At 45.2% G+C, this 17,435-nt stretch overlaps 1 protein-coding gene across 1 annotated transcript in view; it reads right to left on the bottom strand.

Moving 5' to 3' along the window:
* Positions 1–17,047, bottom strand: part of LOC147445415 (protein CNGC15b-like) — a 49,934-nt gene extending 32,887 nt beyond the window's left edge. The window contains exons 1-2 of the mRNA XM_086524920.1: positions 16,846–17,047; positions 16,592–16,751 (exon numbers count right to left, since the gene is read on the bottom strand). Coding sequence (XP_086381046.1) covers positions 16,592–16,647 — 56 coding nt within the window. The 5' untranslated portion in view covers positions 16,648–16,751; positions 16,846–17,047. The remainder of the gene's footprint in view (positions 1–16,591; positions 16,752–16,845) is intronic.
* Positions 17,048–17,435: the final 388 nt, after the last annotated feature.

The following is a 17,435-nucleotide window of genomic DNA, read 5'->3' as shown; positions in this document are numbered from 1 at the left end:
TCTGAAGCATTTGATCTCTGTGTTCTGCTTCATTCTTGGAGAAAACAATGATATCATCAAAGAAAGTGCCAACAAATAGCCTGTACTCTTGAAAAATCATGTCCATCATCCAGTTAAATGTCGCAGGAGCATTGGTTAAGCCAAAAGGCATCACCAAAAACTCAAATAACCCAAAAGTCGTCTTATAGACGTCTCCCGGCGCGATTCGGATCTGATGATATCCACTCTTCAAGTCAATCCTGCTAAAGCACGAGGATCCCTGTAACTTGTCGAGTATATCATCGATCCTAGGAATCGGAAATCTATTCTTGATGGTGATTTTGTTGAGAGTGCTATAATCGATGCACATTCTCCAAGATCCGTCTTTCTTCAAATCCAACAACAATGGAGAGCAATACGGTGAAGTACTATGCTGGACAACACCCTTTTCCAAGAGGTCTTTCAATGGGTTCATAATCTTTTCATTCCGTACTCGGCTCACACGGTTCGGTGGCCGGTTCGGTGGCGTGCTTCCAGGTATCAGATCAATGGTTTGATCTTCAGGCCCTCAGAAAAGCAATCAGCATGAGTGTGGAGAAAAATCTTGGCGTTCTTTTGATCAGGTCAAAACATATTCAACCTTTATCCATCGTTCAGTTCTCTCCCAAAAGAATGAGTAAAGAAACTGAAGTTCATCAAGTACAATCTCTGAGCCCTTCTGTCACGTGACACATCCCAACCCTATGTGTCCGTGGACAAGCTACAACATGATCAGGGTTCAGTCAGTCCAGCCAGTCTAGACTAGCAGTGATCTGGCACTTTTGTGAGTCTATTCGTAGACCGTGCATGCCCAGTCACTTAGTATAGATGCATATCCTCTGGTTGCACACAGCATGATCATCAGTATTCCCTTCAGGATCCATCAGATTCAATCAGGGAAATTTTCCAGTGCATTTAGCCTATTTTCCCTATTTTTGGTATTTTCACTTATTATTTTTAAGTGACTTTCCAACAAAAGTAGGTAGGGCAATTTTGCTAAGTTAATATATAAACAAACCCAAGTTAGCACTTTCTGGCAGAAGAGGCAGCAGGAGCTTCCCGCTCAACAGGCAACTTCTCAGCAGGAACCCCTCAGCACCCCTAGCGTTTTCTGTCTTGACACTTTCCGCATCGGCAGCAGTACCCAAATCCGTGGCGTTTCCATCCTTTGCATGCAGCATCCGAGTGTTTGCAAATTCCCATGATCGCCATCAAATCCCAGTTTGGCTAGCGTTTTCCATTTCAGCCCATCAGCGTTTTTGGACTTCATCAAGCTAGCGTTTTTGCTAAGGACCTAAGTCAGCCAGCGTTAGTGGTTTTCAGCCATTGCCGCGTCAGAGAGGCAGCGTTTTCAGCCCTATGGAGCAGCAGTAGAATCAGCCCAAGTTGGTTGTAGAAGAACCCCCACTTTCAGCCATAAAAACGCAGCCAAAACAGTCATTTTCAGCCACCGAAATCCAGCAGATAGCAGACCACAGATTTCAGCCATCAAGTCGTCGTCGTCATCACCGTCGTCATCGGCACAGTCACAGATTGCAGCAGTCCATTGCATCGTCATTGTACCACTTTGTGCAATCATAAGTAGACCACTCTCGCCGACGAGAGTGGGGCCTTCGGAGGAGGGTTTTACAACGTCTCTGGTGTCGTATCTCTCTTCTCTCTCTATCTCTCAGTCTCAGTCACTTGCACGCACAGTGTCCATTCACTTTGTTTGTGATCATAGCCCTTTCCATGAAGAACGGAAGGCTCTCCCTTCCATAAGAACTAAAAGGAACCTTGAGCACAGTTCGGAGCACTCATCTTGAGCAAAGCGCAAACAATCATTCCGCTGCACCTAACATTGGTATCAGAGCTTTGGTAGTGTTCTGTATCACTCAAGGAAAGAACCACAAGAACCACAGATTTTTTTTTTTGCTTGTTGAGGTCGCACGAACCCAAGTTCGCTTGGCGTGTCGATTCTTAATCGTGTTTTGTTGAAGAGTGACAGGAATCCCAAGAAAGAAGGGCTTGTCCAGCCTCCCCTTGTGCCTCTTTTCACTCATTGAGAACGGACCGTGCACTTAGCGGCCGGCCAATCGACGTGAGGGGGGAAAAAGCAACCTTGGTGTGAGCGCTAGGCCGCCAGGGGGTGCGCCCGCGGAAAAGAGTAGAACTCGGGTGAACAGAAGATCCTTCTCAAACGCGGTTTGCAAGCGAAAGAAAACCTCAAGAACCTCAAGAACCCAAGAACCAAGACCCCCAAGAACCCAAGTTCCTCGTGAACTTAAGAACCCAAGACCACAAGAACCCACGACTTCAGAATGGTCATCACTCGAAGCGGAATGGATACTTCGCTTGGAGGTGATGGGCATGAGAGAGGCGAAGAAGAATTTTCCCCACCATGAGGTTTTTCCGACCCTTCCCTTTTTCCATCTACTACAACAAGGATTGCACTCACTCCTATGGAGGCTTTCGACAAGAGGATGATGGACAAGAAGTTAGAAGAAAAAGCAAGAGATGCCGAACAAGAAGCAGAAAGAAAAGCCTACGAAGAAGACATGGCAGCCATAGAGCGCCAGTACCAAGAAAGAATGGCAGTCATAGCGCGTGAGAGCGAGCAAGCACGCTTGGAAGCCAAAGCAAGACAAGCAGAATATGACCGCGAGACCACAGCAAGAATGCAAGCGATGTTGCGACTCTTTTCTCAAATGCAGGCACAGATTCAACAAGATCGGGAAAAGGAGACTCTCTCAGTCTCTTCTTCTCCAAAGCATGACACACAAGATTTGCATGATTGTGTGAAGCATGATGATGATTTGATTGACAACGATTTGCATGATGATTTGAATGATAAGCATGATGATTTGAATGACAATGATAAGCATGATGATTTGGATGCCAATGATTTGCATAATGATTTGGATGATAAAGACAAACATGATGATTTGCATGATCAAGATGTGATTTCTCACAAGCATGATAAGTTGCATGAAGAAGATGTGATTGTTCACCAGGATGAGGTGTTAGTGGATGCTTTTTCTAGCAAAGCTAACCTCGTTGCAGATTCGATCAATCACGAAGAAGCAATCTTGGCTCTCGAGCCTAGGTCCAAAGAACCCCCTCAAGAAGAAGCGATCTTGGCTCTCGAGCCTAGGCCCAAAGAACCCTCACAGGAAGTATTAGGTGTTCGCATGATTGATACGCACGCATTGTTCGAATGTTTCATTCGTGATCGGTTCCTGTATTTTAGTCAGCATCGTTATGTGATCCCTTTTCTTAGGCATGAAATATTCTATGTTGAGCACGTTTCTCTCATGGATGAGCACAAATGTATGCGGTTTTTTTATGAAAAGCTAAAAAGTATGTATGTAAGGAAGTCACATTCCATGTCTCTTCCTTGGCATGACACAGTTTCCGAACGAGCACATGAAAGTATGAGCATTAAGCATGGGCATTTCCGTTATGAATTGCCACAGTTGATTGCTTTAGATCATAGGAGAAAGTTCGATCTCATTGTTTGCATGTGTTTGATGAACGAGTTGTCACTCCGTTTCTATGTTCATCTACATTGCATACACAGTCTTTAGCGAAGACAAGATTTTTTCCATTCACTTTACATGGAATGGGTATGTTCATGGTTTTGTGTTGGAAATGGTTGAATTTTCAGCCATGGAGATTCTTGAAGACGAAAGAAGCAGGTCTCTAGACGAAGTTGAAGCAAGGAAGGAGCCACAGAAGACTGTGTCACTTTCAGCGCGGCCCAAAGAAGCAAGCGTTGCAGACCTTTATGAAGTTCAAGTACCGCACGACCCACACTTCAGAGTGGGCCGGCGTAGAGTCCCTTCCAGGATTCCGGATGCTGTTGGCGATCTCCCTCGACGCCATACAATTCGGTACCAGTACCTCACTTTGGAAAAGAGGGGATGTCACGTGACACATCCCAACCCTATGTGTCCGTGGACAAGCTACAACATGATCAGGGTTCAATCAGTCCAGTCAGTCTAGATTAGCAGTGATCTGGCACTTTTGTGAGTCTATTCGTAGACCGTGCATGCCCAGTCACTTAGTATAGATGCATATCCTCTGGTTGCACACAACATGATCATCAGTATTTCCTTCAATATCCATCAGATTCAGTCAGGGGAATTTTCCAGTGCATTTAGCCTATTTTCCTTATTTTTGGTATTTTCACTTATTATTTTTAAGTGACTTTCCAACAAAAGTAGGTAGGGCAATTTTGCTAAGTTAATATATAAGCAAACCCAAGTTAGCACTTTCTGGCAGAAGAGGCAGTAGGAGCTTCCCGCTCAACAGGCAACTTCTCAGCAAGAACCCCTCAACACCCCTAGCGTTTTCTGTCTTGACACTTTCCGCATCGGCAGCAGTACCCAGATCCATGGCATTTCCATCCTTTGCATGCAGCATCCCAGCGTTTGCAGATTCCCATGATCGCCATCAAATCCCAGTTTGGCTAGCGTTTTCCATTTCAGCCCATCAGCGTTTTTGGACTTCATCAAGCTAGCGTTTTTGCTAAGGACCTAAGTCAGCCAGCGTTAGTGGTTTTCAACCATTGCCGCGTCAAAGAGGTAGTGTTTTCAGCCCTATGGAACAGCAGTAGAATCAGCCCAAGTTGGTTGCAGAAGAACCCCCATTTTCAGCCATAAAAACGCAGCCAAAACAGTCATTTTCAGCCACCGAAACAGTCCCGAAATTCAACACATAGAAGACCACAAATTTCAGCCATCAAGTCGTCGTCGTCGTCATCGGCACAGTCACAGATTGCAACAGTCCATTGCATCGTCATTGTACCACTTTGTGCAATCATAAGTAGACCACTCTCGTCGGCCGACGAGAGTGGGGCCTTCGGAGGAGGGTTTTACAACGTCTCTGGTGTCGTTATCTCTCTTCTCTCTCTATCTCTTAGTCTCAGCCACTTGCACGCACAGTGTTCATTCACTTTGTTTGTGATCACTTTCCATGAAGAACGGAAGGATCTCCCTTCCATAAGAACTAAAAGGAACCTTGAGCACAGTTCGGAGCACTCATCTTGAGCAAAGCGCAAACAATCATTCCGCTGCACCTAACACCTTCATTTGTCAAAGTCGCTTTCTCAGCCCGGTAGTCAACCACGGCGTAGTTCTTGTGGTACCAAGGGATCCTGAGTAGAACGTCACTCGCGTGCCCTGAACACCCCTATCATTGCAAACAAAGTTTTCCAATGCTCGGTGTACTGGCAACATCCCATCCGGGTGCCAGTCGAACTACCTCCGCCTGTGGTGTCAGTCTGTCGGGCGTAATTTCCAAATCGAGCCGCCAATTCCAAGTGAAAAGAAGTTGGCCTTGGCTCCTTCAAAAGAGCTTCCTGATCCTGCACTTTGCCCCAAAAGCGGCAAACTTTGTACTTTCATTCATTAGATTCGATGCGTCCCACGCCATGTGGTACCAGTTCTGCTTTTCTATCTGCCTTTTCGGCCACGTTCCTCGGCTGCTCTCGAACTCTCACGCTTGTCGTCGTCTTTATCATTATGTTCTTTCTGTGCCTTTTTAGGGCACTTCGCGGAGATATGTCCCTATTCCCCGCATCCAAAGCACTTCCTCTCTCTGATGAAGCGAGCTCTCTCCTCAGGAGTAAGCTTGGGTCGTGCATCCTTTTTCTCTGGGTTGCTCTTTTTCTTTCTACTTTCATTCCCAGAAGTCTGTTCGGCTAGTTGTGTCATGGCCTCATATGTGGGGTAGGTTAGACTACCAGAGTGAATGGCAAAGCCCCGCTTCGCATGACTCATCAAATCCTGAATAGAAGCTGACTTCTGCTCCAAGCAGTGATCTCGGATCTCTGTAGGTAGACCCAAGGTGAATCGCTCAATCTGTTCTCTGAACAAATCTTCTTGAATAAAGAGGCGGGTAGAAAAGAGCTCCAGAATCTTTCACAATAAGCATTGATTGTATCTTTCTTGGTCATCCGAAGATGGTTCCAAGCAGCTCGTATATCTCGTTCATATTCTTGCGTCAACAAAGAAGAAATAAAAATCTTTTTGAATTTCAGCCATTTAACTGGCATAGTCTTGTTTAAAAGAAGCGTGGACCACCAAGTACGAGCATTCCCCTTTAGGTAAGAGGTAGCTCTCCGAATCTTGGAGTGCTCTGAATAGCGTCCTCCCGCGAAAGCAATGTCAAACTGCTATATAAAAGACAAAGCCTTCGAAGCATCTGAGTATCCTGAAAAAGTATCAAACTTGATCGAGTGGCGACTTTCTTGCTTTTATCTTCGAGAAAGTCATACTGGTTGGCTTTGTAAAAATTCTTCTTGTTCGCATAGAAGTTTCCATCATCAGAGTCTGAGCTGTCTGTAGACGAGTCCTCAGTAGAATTGTCAGTCTCTGGGCGAGATTTAGTCTTCTTTGCCTTTTTCTTGCCCTTTCCGAAGCTTTGTTTCTTGCTTCGCTTTTTACCTTTTCTGTCTTCTTCGCTCGAATCTGAAGAGCTAGAACAACTGTTAGAAGAAGAAGAAGAAGAAGAAGAACTGGGTACTTCTTCAAATCGAACACGCTTCTTCTGTTTCTTTGCCTTGTCAAATGTCGACTGACGACCCAAATATCCCCGGAAGTCGGTGCTTTTTTTCTGCTTTTTGCAGTGCTTTTTGACTTTCTTTTGCGCGTCAAAAAGCTGAGCAATCCGTGCATCAACCACCTCTTGTAATTTCTTCTCTGAATACTGTTTGTGATCAGAAAGTTTCTTGAGAGCGGGTTTCAGTGGTGGTGTAGTGACTTCCTGAAAAGAAGTCTCGCTCATATATTTTGCCAATTTCGGATCCTTCGCAAAACTGAGCATCATCTTTGTTGCATCGCCGATCAATTGACGACACTTCATCTCTCTTTGCTCCGCCTGAGTAGGCCGAGGCGGGCCATACTCTCTTTCAGAATCTTCGTTGTGATCCCTGCCCGCATCTCCAGATGCAGAGGGAGTCGACAGATCCTTGCGTGAAGCCATAGGTGCCGCGGAAAAAAAAATTTGGGGATCGGATTTCCCGTAGAAGAGAAATCGGCCGTGCTCTGATACCACTGTAGCAGACTTGGACACTCCAAGTCAAGAATCAATCGCGACAGCACCAAATAACCACTTCAAAACAATTCACAGATCACAATAGATTTGCACTGGCCCGGCGGAGTTCCATGCCTAGAGATATTGGCCCCAAAGACTGGCGCCCCTTTCAGTATTTCTTAAATCTTTTTGTATTAATCAGTTCAAAGTACAAGAGAGTGGCTCGGGTTTTACTCTCAGAATCTGCGTCCAGATGCTCTGAGGAGTGAAGACCCAAGCCACTTATTTAAAGGTTTACAAGGGATGCCCAAAAGCAGAGCCCAAAAAAGCTTCAAAATCAAAAGCATCTGCTCTCTCTCTCTCTCTTAGAGAGTCTAATTAAAAACAAAAAGCAATTTCTCTTTCTCTTGTGTGGATGCTAAAAAGCAAGCTGCCGTAAAACCCGCCGCAAAACGCGCCGCAAATCACGGGCTGCTGCCACGTGGCACCCTGGCAGATTTTAGGGTTTGCTGAAATTAGGGTTTCAGCCAGAAATTAGGGTTTCCTGCAAATTAGGGTTTCTGGCAGATTTTAGGGTTTGCAGGAATTTTAGGGTTTCAGCCAGAAATTAGGGTTTCTACTGTCCGCCACGTCATCACTTTGTGACAAGGACCTTCTCCACCCGCGTTTTTTGCTCCTACACCTGGCAATCACTTCCTGGCTGCCAGCACTACACTTTTGGCCTTTTTCGTCGCGGAAAACCCCCTCCCTATGTCAGCGTTTTTGCACCAGATGCACAGCAGATCTGCGTTTTTTTGGACACCAACACCTGCGTTTTTGGGGCTAATGAAGCAGCGTTTTTGCAGCAGAGGGGGCAGTGTTGGGCCTTGCCCATTGGATCTTGCTATTCCTACATGGCTCAACATCCGGTGCCTCGCCGACAAGAATCCTCTTCATCTGCTACAGATTTCGGCCATACATACCTGTTGTTTTTTCTCTGTTTTCAGCCCTCCGACGGCTGTGCACATAGAGATAAACCGTCCCCACACCCTCTGCACCGCTCCGGACCATGCCGGGAGCGTACGAGCACGCTGAAAATCGCTGGACAGCAGCGTTTTCATCACCTCGCCGTTGCTAAATTGGCTTTATCTTACAAAAAAATAATTCTAAATGAATTATTGGATTTATAAGTGAGAGGGTTTTCTCGCTTGGAACACCAAGGAAAAAATAATTCTAAATGAATTATTGGAATTTTAAGTGAGAGGGTTTTTCTCACTGGAGACATCCGAGTACAGAGTATTCCTAGTGCGTCATTTAAAGTAATGACGGGAACACTGAGAACGGGAATATCTGTAAGGCCACCAGGAACGGGTACTTTTGATGCGTCACATCGGATGGGTGACAGGGAGCATCAGAAAGAAGTATCCGACCATCCGGGAACGGACATCTCTGATGCGTCATAGGATGGGTGACATAGAGCATCGTGAAGGAGATTGTATCATAAGTTTGGTAGGAAAGGACTAGGTGATGGGTATTCCTGATGCGTCACAAGGTGGGCGACGGGTGCATCGGAAAGGGAATATCCATAGTCGGGAGGAAATTCCGAACTGTGTTAGAATTGTGCACAAGGAAAAAGCAAGCACTTGAATGAAGATGGGTTCGGAGGAAACTTTGAGGAAAAACAGATGCTTTTTGAGAAAGCGGGATTGCTTTTCGGGAAAGCAGATGCTTTCCCGCGAGGAAGTCTATGTCTGCATTGCAACTGTGCATGTGATTGCATCCAGGGACTCCTGGGAAGTGCTGTGAAAGAATTGTTTTTAACTTATAAGGTTTTATTGAGTTTTTGGGCAGGTTCAGACTATTTTTAAAATACGCCGACCGCCCACTTAATAAGTGGGCAGCCATCTGATAAATAAGGCAATAGATCAGCCAGCGTTTTCTCTCTCTTTTTCTGGCAGAACAAAAAGAAAAATTGGAAAAAAAAAAAAAAAAACGGCTGCGATCTCGACGCGAGCAGCTATTCGTGCCCGTGGCTAGGAGCTATAAAAGCATCACATGCCCTCACTCAGAGAGGAGGACCAATCTTTGCAAGGAGGAGATGCTGCTGCAGATTTCAACCGTAAAGAAGACGTTGCCGATGATGCCCATGGCTGCCCCAAGTGTACCAGATGTCGCCAAGACCCAGTGCGCGAGTTCCCTCGCGAAGAAGTGCCTACGAAGCGTGTTTCCATCGCGACAAGTTGGGAAGATACGGGAAGAAGCCATGACAAGCCAAGAGAGAAGTAAGCAGGCGGAACCCTAAGTCCTGCAAGGAAAAGCTCGCAGAGTTGGAAATTTTTTTCTCTCTGCAAGAAGTCGACACAAGGCTTGGGATTCTCTGAGAAGGCGACAAGAGCATAATGCTCAAGAACCTAGAGAATCCAAGGAGCGGAATGCTCGAGATTCTTCAGAATCCAGAAAATATCCATGAACGTCAATCCAGAACTATAGCCATGAAATCCCGTCATTCCGGGAAGGATATGAAGAAGGTCTCTAGACCTAGGAACACTTCCAGTCAAGTTTGATACTTTTGATAAAAGAGAAGATGCCCCGAAAGCTACCGCATTGATTCGACAAGTTTGAAGTTGCCTTTGCAAACGGCAGTTTCTGAAAAAGCGTCGAAGATGAGGCATGTGATTAAACACCTCAAGGGGATTGCAAGTACTTGGTGGTATACCAAAGCTCTGCAAGGAACTTACAACAAGACTTGGATTCAATTCAAGGCTGAATTTTGACAAATTTTTTTCCTCTATGCTTTGAAGAAGGCATCCAAGAAGATTGGGATCGGTTTGCCCAATAGGAACACGAGTGAGTCAAAGCAAGTAGTAGTTCACTCTTGCCAAGGTAGCTCCATTCTTGATCCTCTCTGAGGAAGGAAAGATGAACAAATTTAACGAAGGACTTTTGCCCGAATTTGTAAACCCATCTGCAAGATACTTTGCAGCAGATGGTGGAGTCAGCAATACAAAGCTGAAAGTGTACACCTTAGTGTACATAGAATCCAATCCCCGTGGTGGGCCGGGAAACATTGAACACAGAAAGTTTGGAGTAAGGGAATTAAATCTAACTCCTGAGTTCTTGAATAGAAGACCCTTGAACTTTAAGTGAGAGGGCAGGTTTTTAATCAAAGTTACATCTTTGAGGAAATCATGAAGTGCATTATGCTTGTTTGCTTTTTTGCACGAGGTATGGTTGTGTCTAACCAGGACAATCACTCTCGAGTGTTTATGAGAGTAAGGTTGAGTCAGAACATTGTTTATACGATGAACTGCTTTGCTTAACCATCCGGAAGGTCCATGATTGATCTGGTATCCGGTAGTTCTCCAACAAATTACCTGCTATTGCGGGTAGGAAATTATGAAAGAACCATTCTGAGTTTTCAAGCAAAGAAAAGCTTTCATGAAGCTTGAGTACTCTTTAAGCCCACACCCCCTACCCGGTAAGGGAAGATATGGTAGTGCTTTTTGCACAAGTGAATGAACACTCTCTTTACGAGGGAAGGAACAAGCGACGACTACAGCCTGTGCTTGAGGAATCCAAGGATTAAAATCCTAGATTATTTGATGAGCGGGTTTTGCTCTAAGATCGAGCCAAGTGATCGTCAAGTTGAGCGTCTTCGCTCTAAGGATCTTACAAAGGGAAGGTAATTTCCCACGTTCACCAAAACTTTAACACAGCTTAAGAATTAAGTATGGCAGAACAGAAAAAAAAATTGAAAAAAAAAAAAAAAAAAAAAAACGGCTGCGATCTCGACGCGAGCAGCTATTCGTGCCCGTGGCTAGGAGCTATAAAAGCATCACATGCCCTCACTCAGAGAGGAGGACCAATCTTTGCAAGGAGGAGATGCTGCTGCAGATTTCAACCGTAAAGAAGACGTTGCCGATGATGCCCATGGCTGCCCCAAGTGTACCAGATGTCGCCAAGACCCAGTGCGCGAGTTCCCTCGCGAAGAAGTGCCTACGAAGCGTGTTTCCATCGCGACAAGTTGCTGTTTTTCTCTGTTTTCAGCCCATAAACGTCGTAGACAGGGCTGATTTACGAGAAGGAACCCGAGAACACACCTCTTTTGTGTGTAGGATTGGAAGAGAGGATTTTCTATGGAGAGATCTCTTCCGGGGAATTGCTTTTTCGAGAACGGAGTTGCGTTTCGAGCGTCGAGACTTTGAAGGTAACGATTTTCATGTTCTGATCTTTGAGTATTTGATTGCAGGTGTACTTCCTCTTCGTGAGGGAGTAGGAGCAGAGGAAGGCATGAGCCTCTGCAGGAGAAAAGCGCTCTGAGGAACTAGAGCCAGATTAGCCCAAGGGTTTCGTACCCGAGTTTGGGAAGTAGATCCACGGATCGGAGAGAGGTAGTCTCTCATTTTGTGATCCGGAAGTTGGGATTCCCAAGTAAGGACTTCGTGTCCGGGAAAGCAGAGTTGTTCTGTGGGAAGAGGACTCTGGAAAGAGAGTTGGAAAGGAGTTGCAGGGATGCCATGCCCTGAGTCTGGAAGGTGAGATCCAGAGGCGAGAACCTTGATTCTCGAGGAATTGGAATAAGGAACGAAAGTTCCTTGGAATAGGGTTTTGCCCTAGGAATCGGAAGCTGAGGCTTCCGGGAACCATCAAGTCTTATTCTAGAACGAACGTGGTAATACGTTCGGTTCAAGTGCTTGTATAGACTTCTCCTCAGTAATAAAGATACTATTACGGGGGGGGACCAGCCCATCTTCTGGTCCCAGTACTGTGTCGATCTTCTCACTCTCTATCTCTCTCTCTATTTATTTCTCTCTATATCCTCTGGCTTCAGTAATAAGTGATAAATCCTATTTATCCGAATGTATTTTATATTGTTATGCGCTCCCGTTTGTGACACTCGCAGTTGCGTTTTTTGGGTGACCACCACAGACAGATGACAATATATTCAGGACCCAGTTGGCTACTGTTGTGGCTATGTTCACACAAGTAATGCAAAACCCGAGGTTTTTAGCCTTTTTGCAACCTCCTGTTCACACCCTGGCTATTTTGGAGGTGGATCGGTATTCCAAAGCATGGCTGGTCATGCACCTGGAAATCAGTTTTACACGCCAGGAACAGTGTTTGGGAGTGCTCAAACGATGATGCCTAACCCCATGTATGGTGTCACGGGCATGCTACCAGGGTTTCAAAGCACTCAAGGCCAATTTGGGATGCCACAGGCAAATTTTGGTATGGCTGGAATTACAAATCAGCAGCCAAATATGGCATTTCCACGTCAAGTTAATAGCGGCCAAGGAACACAGATGAACCCTAATAGTGTTCCCATGTTTCAGTCACTTCCATATGACAATTTAACGCCGCTGGAGAGGCCAACTCCGTACAAAGGTGGCAAAGGTGTGACTTTCACGACCTTTACAGGGTTTGATGACAGGAAGAAGGCTCTCTCATTCCTGCAGCAGTTTGACAATGCCTATGCAGGGGGAAACTTTACAGAGGCTTCAAAGGTCCGCAAGGCAGCCACTTTCTTAACAGGGAATGCGGGACAATGGTGGACAACTTTATTGCTTCAAGGGCAAGCTCCGTCCACATAGATTTATTTCAAGCAGATTTTTGCAGTAGCATGGTTATCTGATGACTTTGAAGCAGATGTCATGACAGAATGGCACCAGCTTAATGCTGCCACTTGCAAAAATCTGGATGATTACAATCGAAAGTTTTGGAAAGCTCTACTTCCAGTAACTTCCTATAGGTTTGTGCCATTGACAGAACAGATTGAAAAATACTGTTGTGGCCTACCTAAAGGATTGAGAAAGTACTGTACGAAGACAAAAGTCACTACTTTGACGCAACTCATCGAGGTAGCAAACACTGGCAATGGTTTGCTTAAGGGAGAAGATTGTGAATTTAACACTGGCGTCAAGGCAGGATCAGGCAAGAAAAATTCAGCCAAGAAGCACGTTCCCAATGAGGCTCCTAAAGGGACTCAGGAGTCGGCCAACGCAGGGAAAGATAAAGCTACGGCTGAATTAGAAAAGGGACTAGCGAAGAAATGGAAAAGACGTTTTCCTCGCAAGTCTGAAGAGCAAAAGAAGGTCCTGAGGACAGAGAACAAATGCTTTATTTGTGAGCAGCCTGGCCACATTGCTTACAATTGTCCTACAAAGAAAAGGCCAGCTGATTCTGATGACAAGGAAGACAAGAAAGGAAAGAAGCCCATGGCTGGTCTAGTGCCAGATATGGTGGGCGACAAGCCAAATTCAGATGCAAGTGAGCTTTGCAGAGCATGGGGAAAGATCAAGGATCAAACGGTGCTTATCTTCTTTGATCCAGGTGCCAAAGCCAACTTTATCTCCCTAGAATTGGCTTCAAAGTTGGGAATCAGGCCTGAAGAGATGGGGTATACAGCAGAGGCAAGTTTGGCATGTCCTGGCCATATAGAGGCTGTGACGCCCATCATTGGAAAGTTGCGTCTACATATCCAGTCCTATGTAGATGCTGAAGAATTTTACATCATGCCACTGGACGGATGTGATGTGTTGTTAGGTATTCCTTGGTTGTTTCGTGTACAGGGAATCATGGATGCCTACAACAAAAAGATCATTGTACAGAGCAGGGGAAAGACTCACATTCTGGATGTAAAGCTTAAAGGGGAGTCTATTCCCACTGTATCAGCTTCTGCTATTACTTCTGTAATAAAAAAGCATCTTTCTGCGTACTTGGTTTTTGCACGTGAAGTGTCAGATTGTGATGAATCAAATTTATCTGTGCTAGATAAAGAAAGGTCAATGTTTTTACAACAGTATAGTGACTGCTTTTCCGATTCATTACCGTCTCAATTACCGCCAGAGAGACCCGAGGACCATGCGATAGATTTGGTGCTAGGCAGTAGCCCACCAAATAAGCCTCCGTACAGGGTTAGTGCGGCTCAGCAGAAAGAGATAATGGGCCAAGTACAGGAGCTGTTAGAAAAGGGGCTGATTCAGCCCAGTTCATCTCCATTCTGCTCTCCAGTGTTGTTGGTGCAGAAAAAGGATGGCTCATGGCGTATGTGCATCGACTACCGTGCACTAAACAAGAATACCATCAAGAATAGGTTCCCTATACCTAGAATTGATGATATTATGGACAAATTAGAAGGAGCATCTATGTTTAGCAGGATAGATCTAAAGAGTGGGTACCATCAGATCCGTATTAGATCAGAGGATGTGCACAAGACTGCTTTTAGAACAACGTTTGGCCTTTACGAATTTTTAGTGATGCCCTTTGGTCTTACAAATGCTCCTGCTACGTTCAATAGGATGATGGACAGAATTTTCCGTCCACACCAGCAGCTTGTTGGTACATTCTTTGATGACATGATAGTCTACTCAAAGAATGAAGAGGAGCATAGGCATCACTTGGCCATTGTGTTCAAAGAGCTACGCAGTCATAGGTTGCTCATCAATGCAAAGAAAAGTGAGTTTTTTCTGGAAGAGATTCACTTTCTGGGACACATTGTCTCAAAGGATGGTGTCAGAATGGATCCTGCAAAAGTTGAAGCGATCAAGTCATGGCCAAATTTGAAGACGGTGCATGATGTCCGAAGCTTCTTGGGACTATGCTCCTATTACAGAAGGTTTATCCGAAATTTCGCTGAGATTGCTTCACCTTTACATGCTCTTCAAAAGAAGGCAGTCACCTTTAGATGGACACAGAAAGAGATTTCAGCTTTTAATCTCTTAAAGGAAAAGATGACTTCAGATCCAGTCATTGTGTTGCCAGATCTTAGGAAGTCATTTGTGGTCCAGTGCGACGCCTGTGGTAGTAGCATTGGTGCAGTGCTAATGCAAGATGGCAGGGTAGTAGCCTATGAGAGCAGAATTTTGCAAGGGCCAAAGATGACCATGCAGGTCTATGAGAAAGAGTTACTGGCTGTGATTCATGCGCTCTTAAGTTGGAAACACTACCTGCTAGGTGCAGACTTTGTTGTCCAAACGGACCATCAGACCTTGCGATACTTCTTGACACAGACAAAGTTATCTGAGAAGCATATGCGATGGGCAAATATCTTGTCCATGTTCCATTTTCAGATTGTGCATGTGGAAGGCAAGAAGAACGTTGTGGCTGATGCCTTGTCAAGGAAGCCACAAATTTCAGCTGTGTCGATTCCTTATCATCATAAACTTGATGATATGAGAGAACAGTATGCAAATGATGAAGATTTTGCAAGGGTCTTCGAGCAGCTAATGGATGGACAACGTCATGAACACTATCTTCTCAAAGATGGGTTCATGATGATGCATGGCAGATTGTGTGTCACAAAGCCATTGCGACGCAAAGTGATGGAAGAGAGTCATGTCCCACCGTATGCAGGGCATCGTGGTATCGATGCTACAGTTAAAGCGGTTGAGACGCACTGTGGAAACACAAATTGGTGATCAGTGAGAAGAAGAGTGTCACAAGTTTGTGACGTGGCAACACCTGAAAGACAAGGGGGTTAGGGTTTTTAAACCTAACCCCTACCAACTTCTGGAGGAGCATGGCCAAAGGGCCTAAACCCTAATAACTCAAGGCGTCCAAATTGATGATGTACCTCGTTGTACTTATCAACGCGATTTGCAGCAGCCTGATGACATGGCATCCCCGCCCACCAAACACGGGAGGGTGTTGACGTGGCAGGGGCAGCTTTTGGGCATCAGTTTCTGGAGACCAGTGCTTTTGAATCTCATGCTTTTGGGGCTCTACTTTCAGCACCCCTTGTACACTTTATAGCAGCCCTTGGGGCCACTCTTTCGTAGAGCATCTGGACACAAAGCCGCAGAGAGTTAGACCGTCGAGAGTTGTACCTTTGTGATCGGTAATCAAGAAAGAAATACCGAAAGGGGTGCCACTCTTTGGGGCCATTGCATCTGGAAGCAAAACTCCTCCGCTTCGCATCGGCCCTCTCTAAGATAGAGTATGGGAGACATCTCACAGAGATGGCGACTACACATGGTCTTGCGATACTTAATGGCGTACAGTGTTTTCCTAGAGCGGCCGGTTTCATATTCTTTCCATACAGGCATGGGGCCAACACAGTGGACTATGTCATGGCACATCCGAGCTTCATCCCCTGCATTTAAGATTTCACAGTAGGACCCAGACCAGTGGGTGTAGCAGTGGATCATGATCTCTTGACACTTTCTGTCTCCTTTCAGTAGTACAGCCCAGGTGTCAAGAGGGAGGACACATACCCACTACACATTAACACCAGAGACTGACTCTATTTATATCGATAGTCGTCTATGTATGCAACTTGCTTGGCTCTTTCCCCATACTCATTTGTGTGCTTTATTCGATATGATACATTCTTAATTGTACCTTTGGAAATTTCACTCCAAAGCAGAGCAGCAACCTGCAGCTTCTTGACCAAGGAATGATCTTTTAGCATGAAAATCAATCTTTGATTTGCAGGCTTTTGAAACAAAATAAAACAACAGATTTTCTGTGTGGTCAAATACAGGAGGTACCAACCTTTGATCATTCAATCACTAACGATCCCACACTAATGATTATCGGAACAAATTGAATTTATCAACAACTTTTTGAATCACGATACCTGACAAATCGTTTGCTTTGCCCATCCATTTTCATGAACTTGCTATCAAGAAACATTGTGGGAATGCCTCAGGAAGATCATGGAAAAAGTCTCAAGCCTCTGGGACGTTGAACAATCTGGAGATTTCGAACTTGATTGTAGAAGCAGCAGAATCCGGAGACTGAAAGTCAAAAAAGCATGACAAGGATTCATTCAAAAGACCCAGTTTATAACCAGCACGGGAATATACTTTCATACAGATGTAATCTAGCCACCTATGTGTGCGAAGACCAGCTGATGGCACTTCTGGACAATCGAGGTAAATCTGAGCTCTCTCTCTCTCTCTCTCTCTCTCTCTCTCTCTCTCTGGCGCGCGCGCGCGCGCTGTGTGGGTGTGTGTGTTTGTATGTCTCTCAAGACTCTCTCTCTCTCTCTCTCTCTCTCTCTCTCTCTCTTTGCCCACAGGGCCAGTGTTCGGGAAAAATGTGTCTCAGCTTAATATCGTGCCGTTTTCAATTTCGAAAATGCCGGTTGAGGATGAGGGGAAAAGGAGAAATTCCGTCGCAAAAAAGAGAGAAATAGTGTAACAATCCAAAAAAACAGAGTAATTTTCTAAAATTTCCTCTTGGCAAATTCAAGGAAAGGAATTTTGTATGTGTGGAAAAATGATTTTTCCCGAACACTGCCCAGGGCCCAAGGGGCCAACCTTCGCAACTTGCAAGTACGCACACTTTCGTTGTTAAAACCTGCATTGACATGTGAGATCCGGGCATGGACTCGGCAACTTTAGACTCCTGTCACACGTGACCCTCAACATTTCATTTCATAACCCCAATGTGACGATTGGGCAATGCATTGTTTTTGG

This window comes from Adiantum capillus-veneris, chromosome 12 (assembly GCF_014529385.1).
Source record: "Adiantum capillus-veneris isolate H3 chromosome 12, ASM1452938v2, whole genome shotgun sequence".
Classification (NCBI taxonomy): domain Eukaryota; kingdom Viridiplantae; phylum Streptophyta; class Polypodiopsida; order Polypodiales; family Pteridaceae; genus Adiantum; species Adiantum capillus-veneris.
The sequence above is the reverse complement of the archived record's forward strand: the minus strand, read 5'-3'. Positions and strand labels throughout refer to the sequence as shown.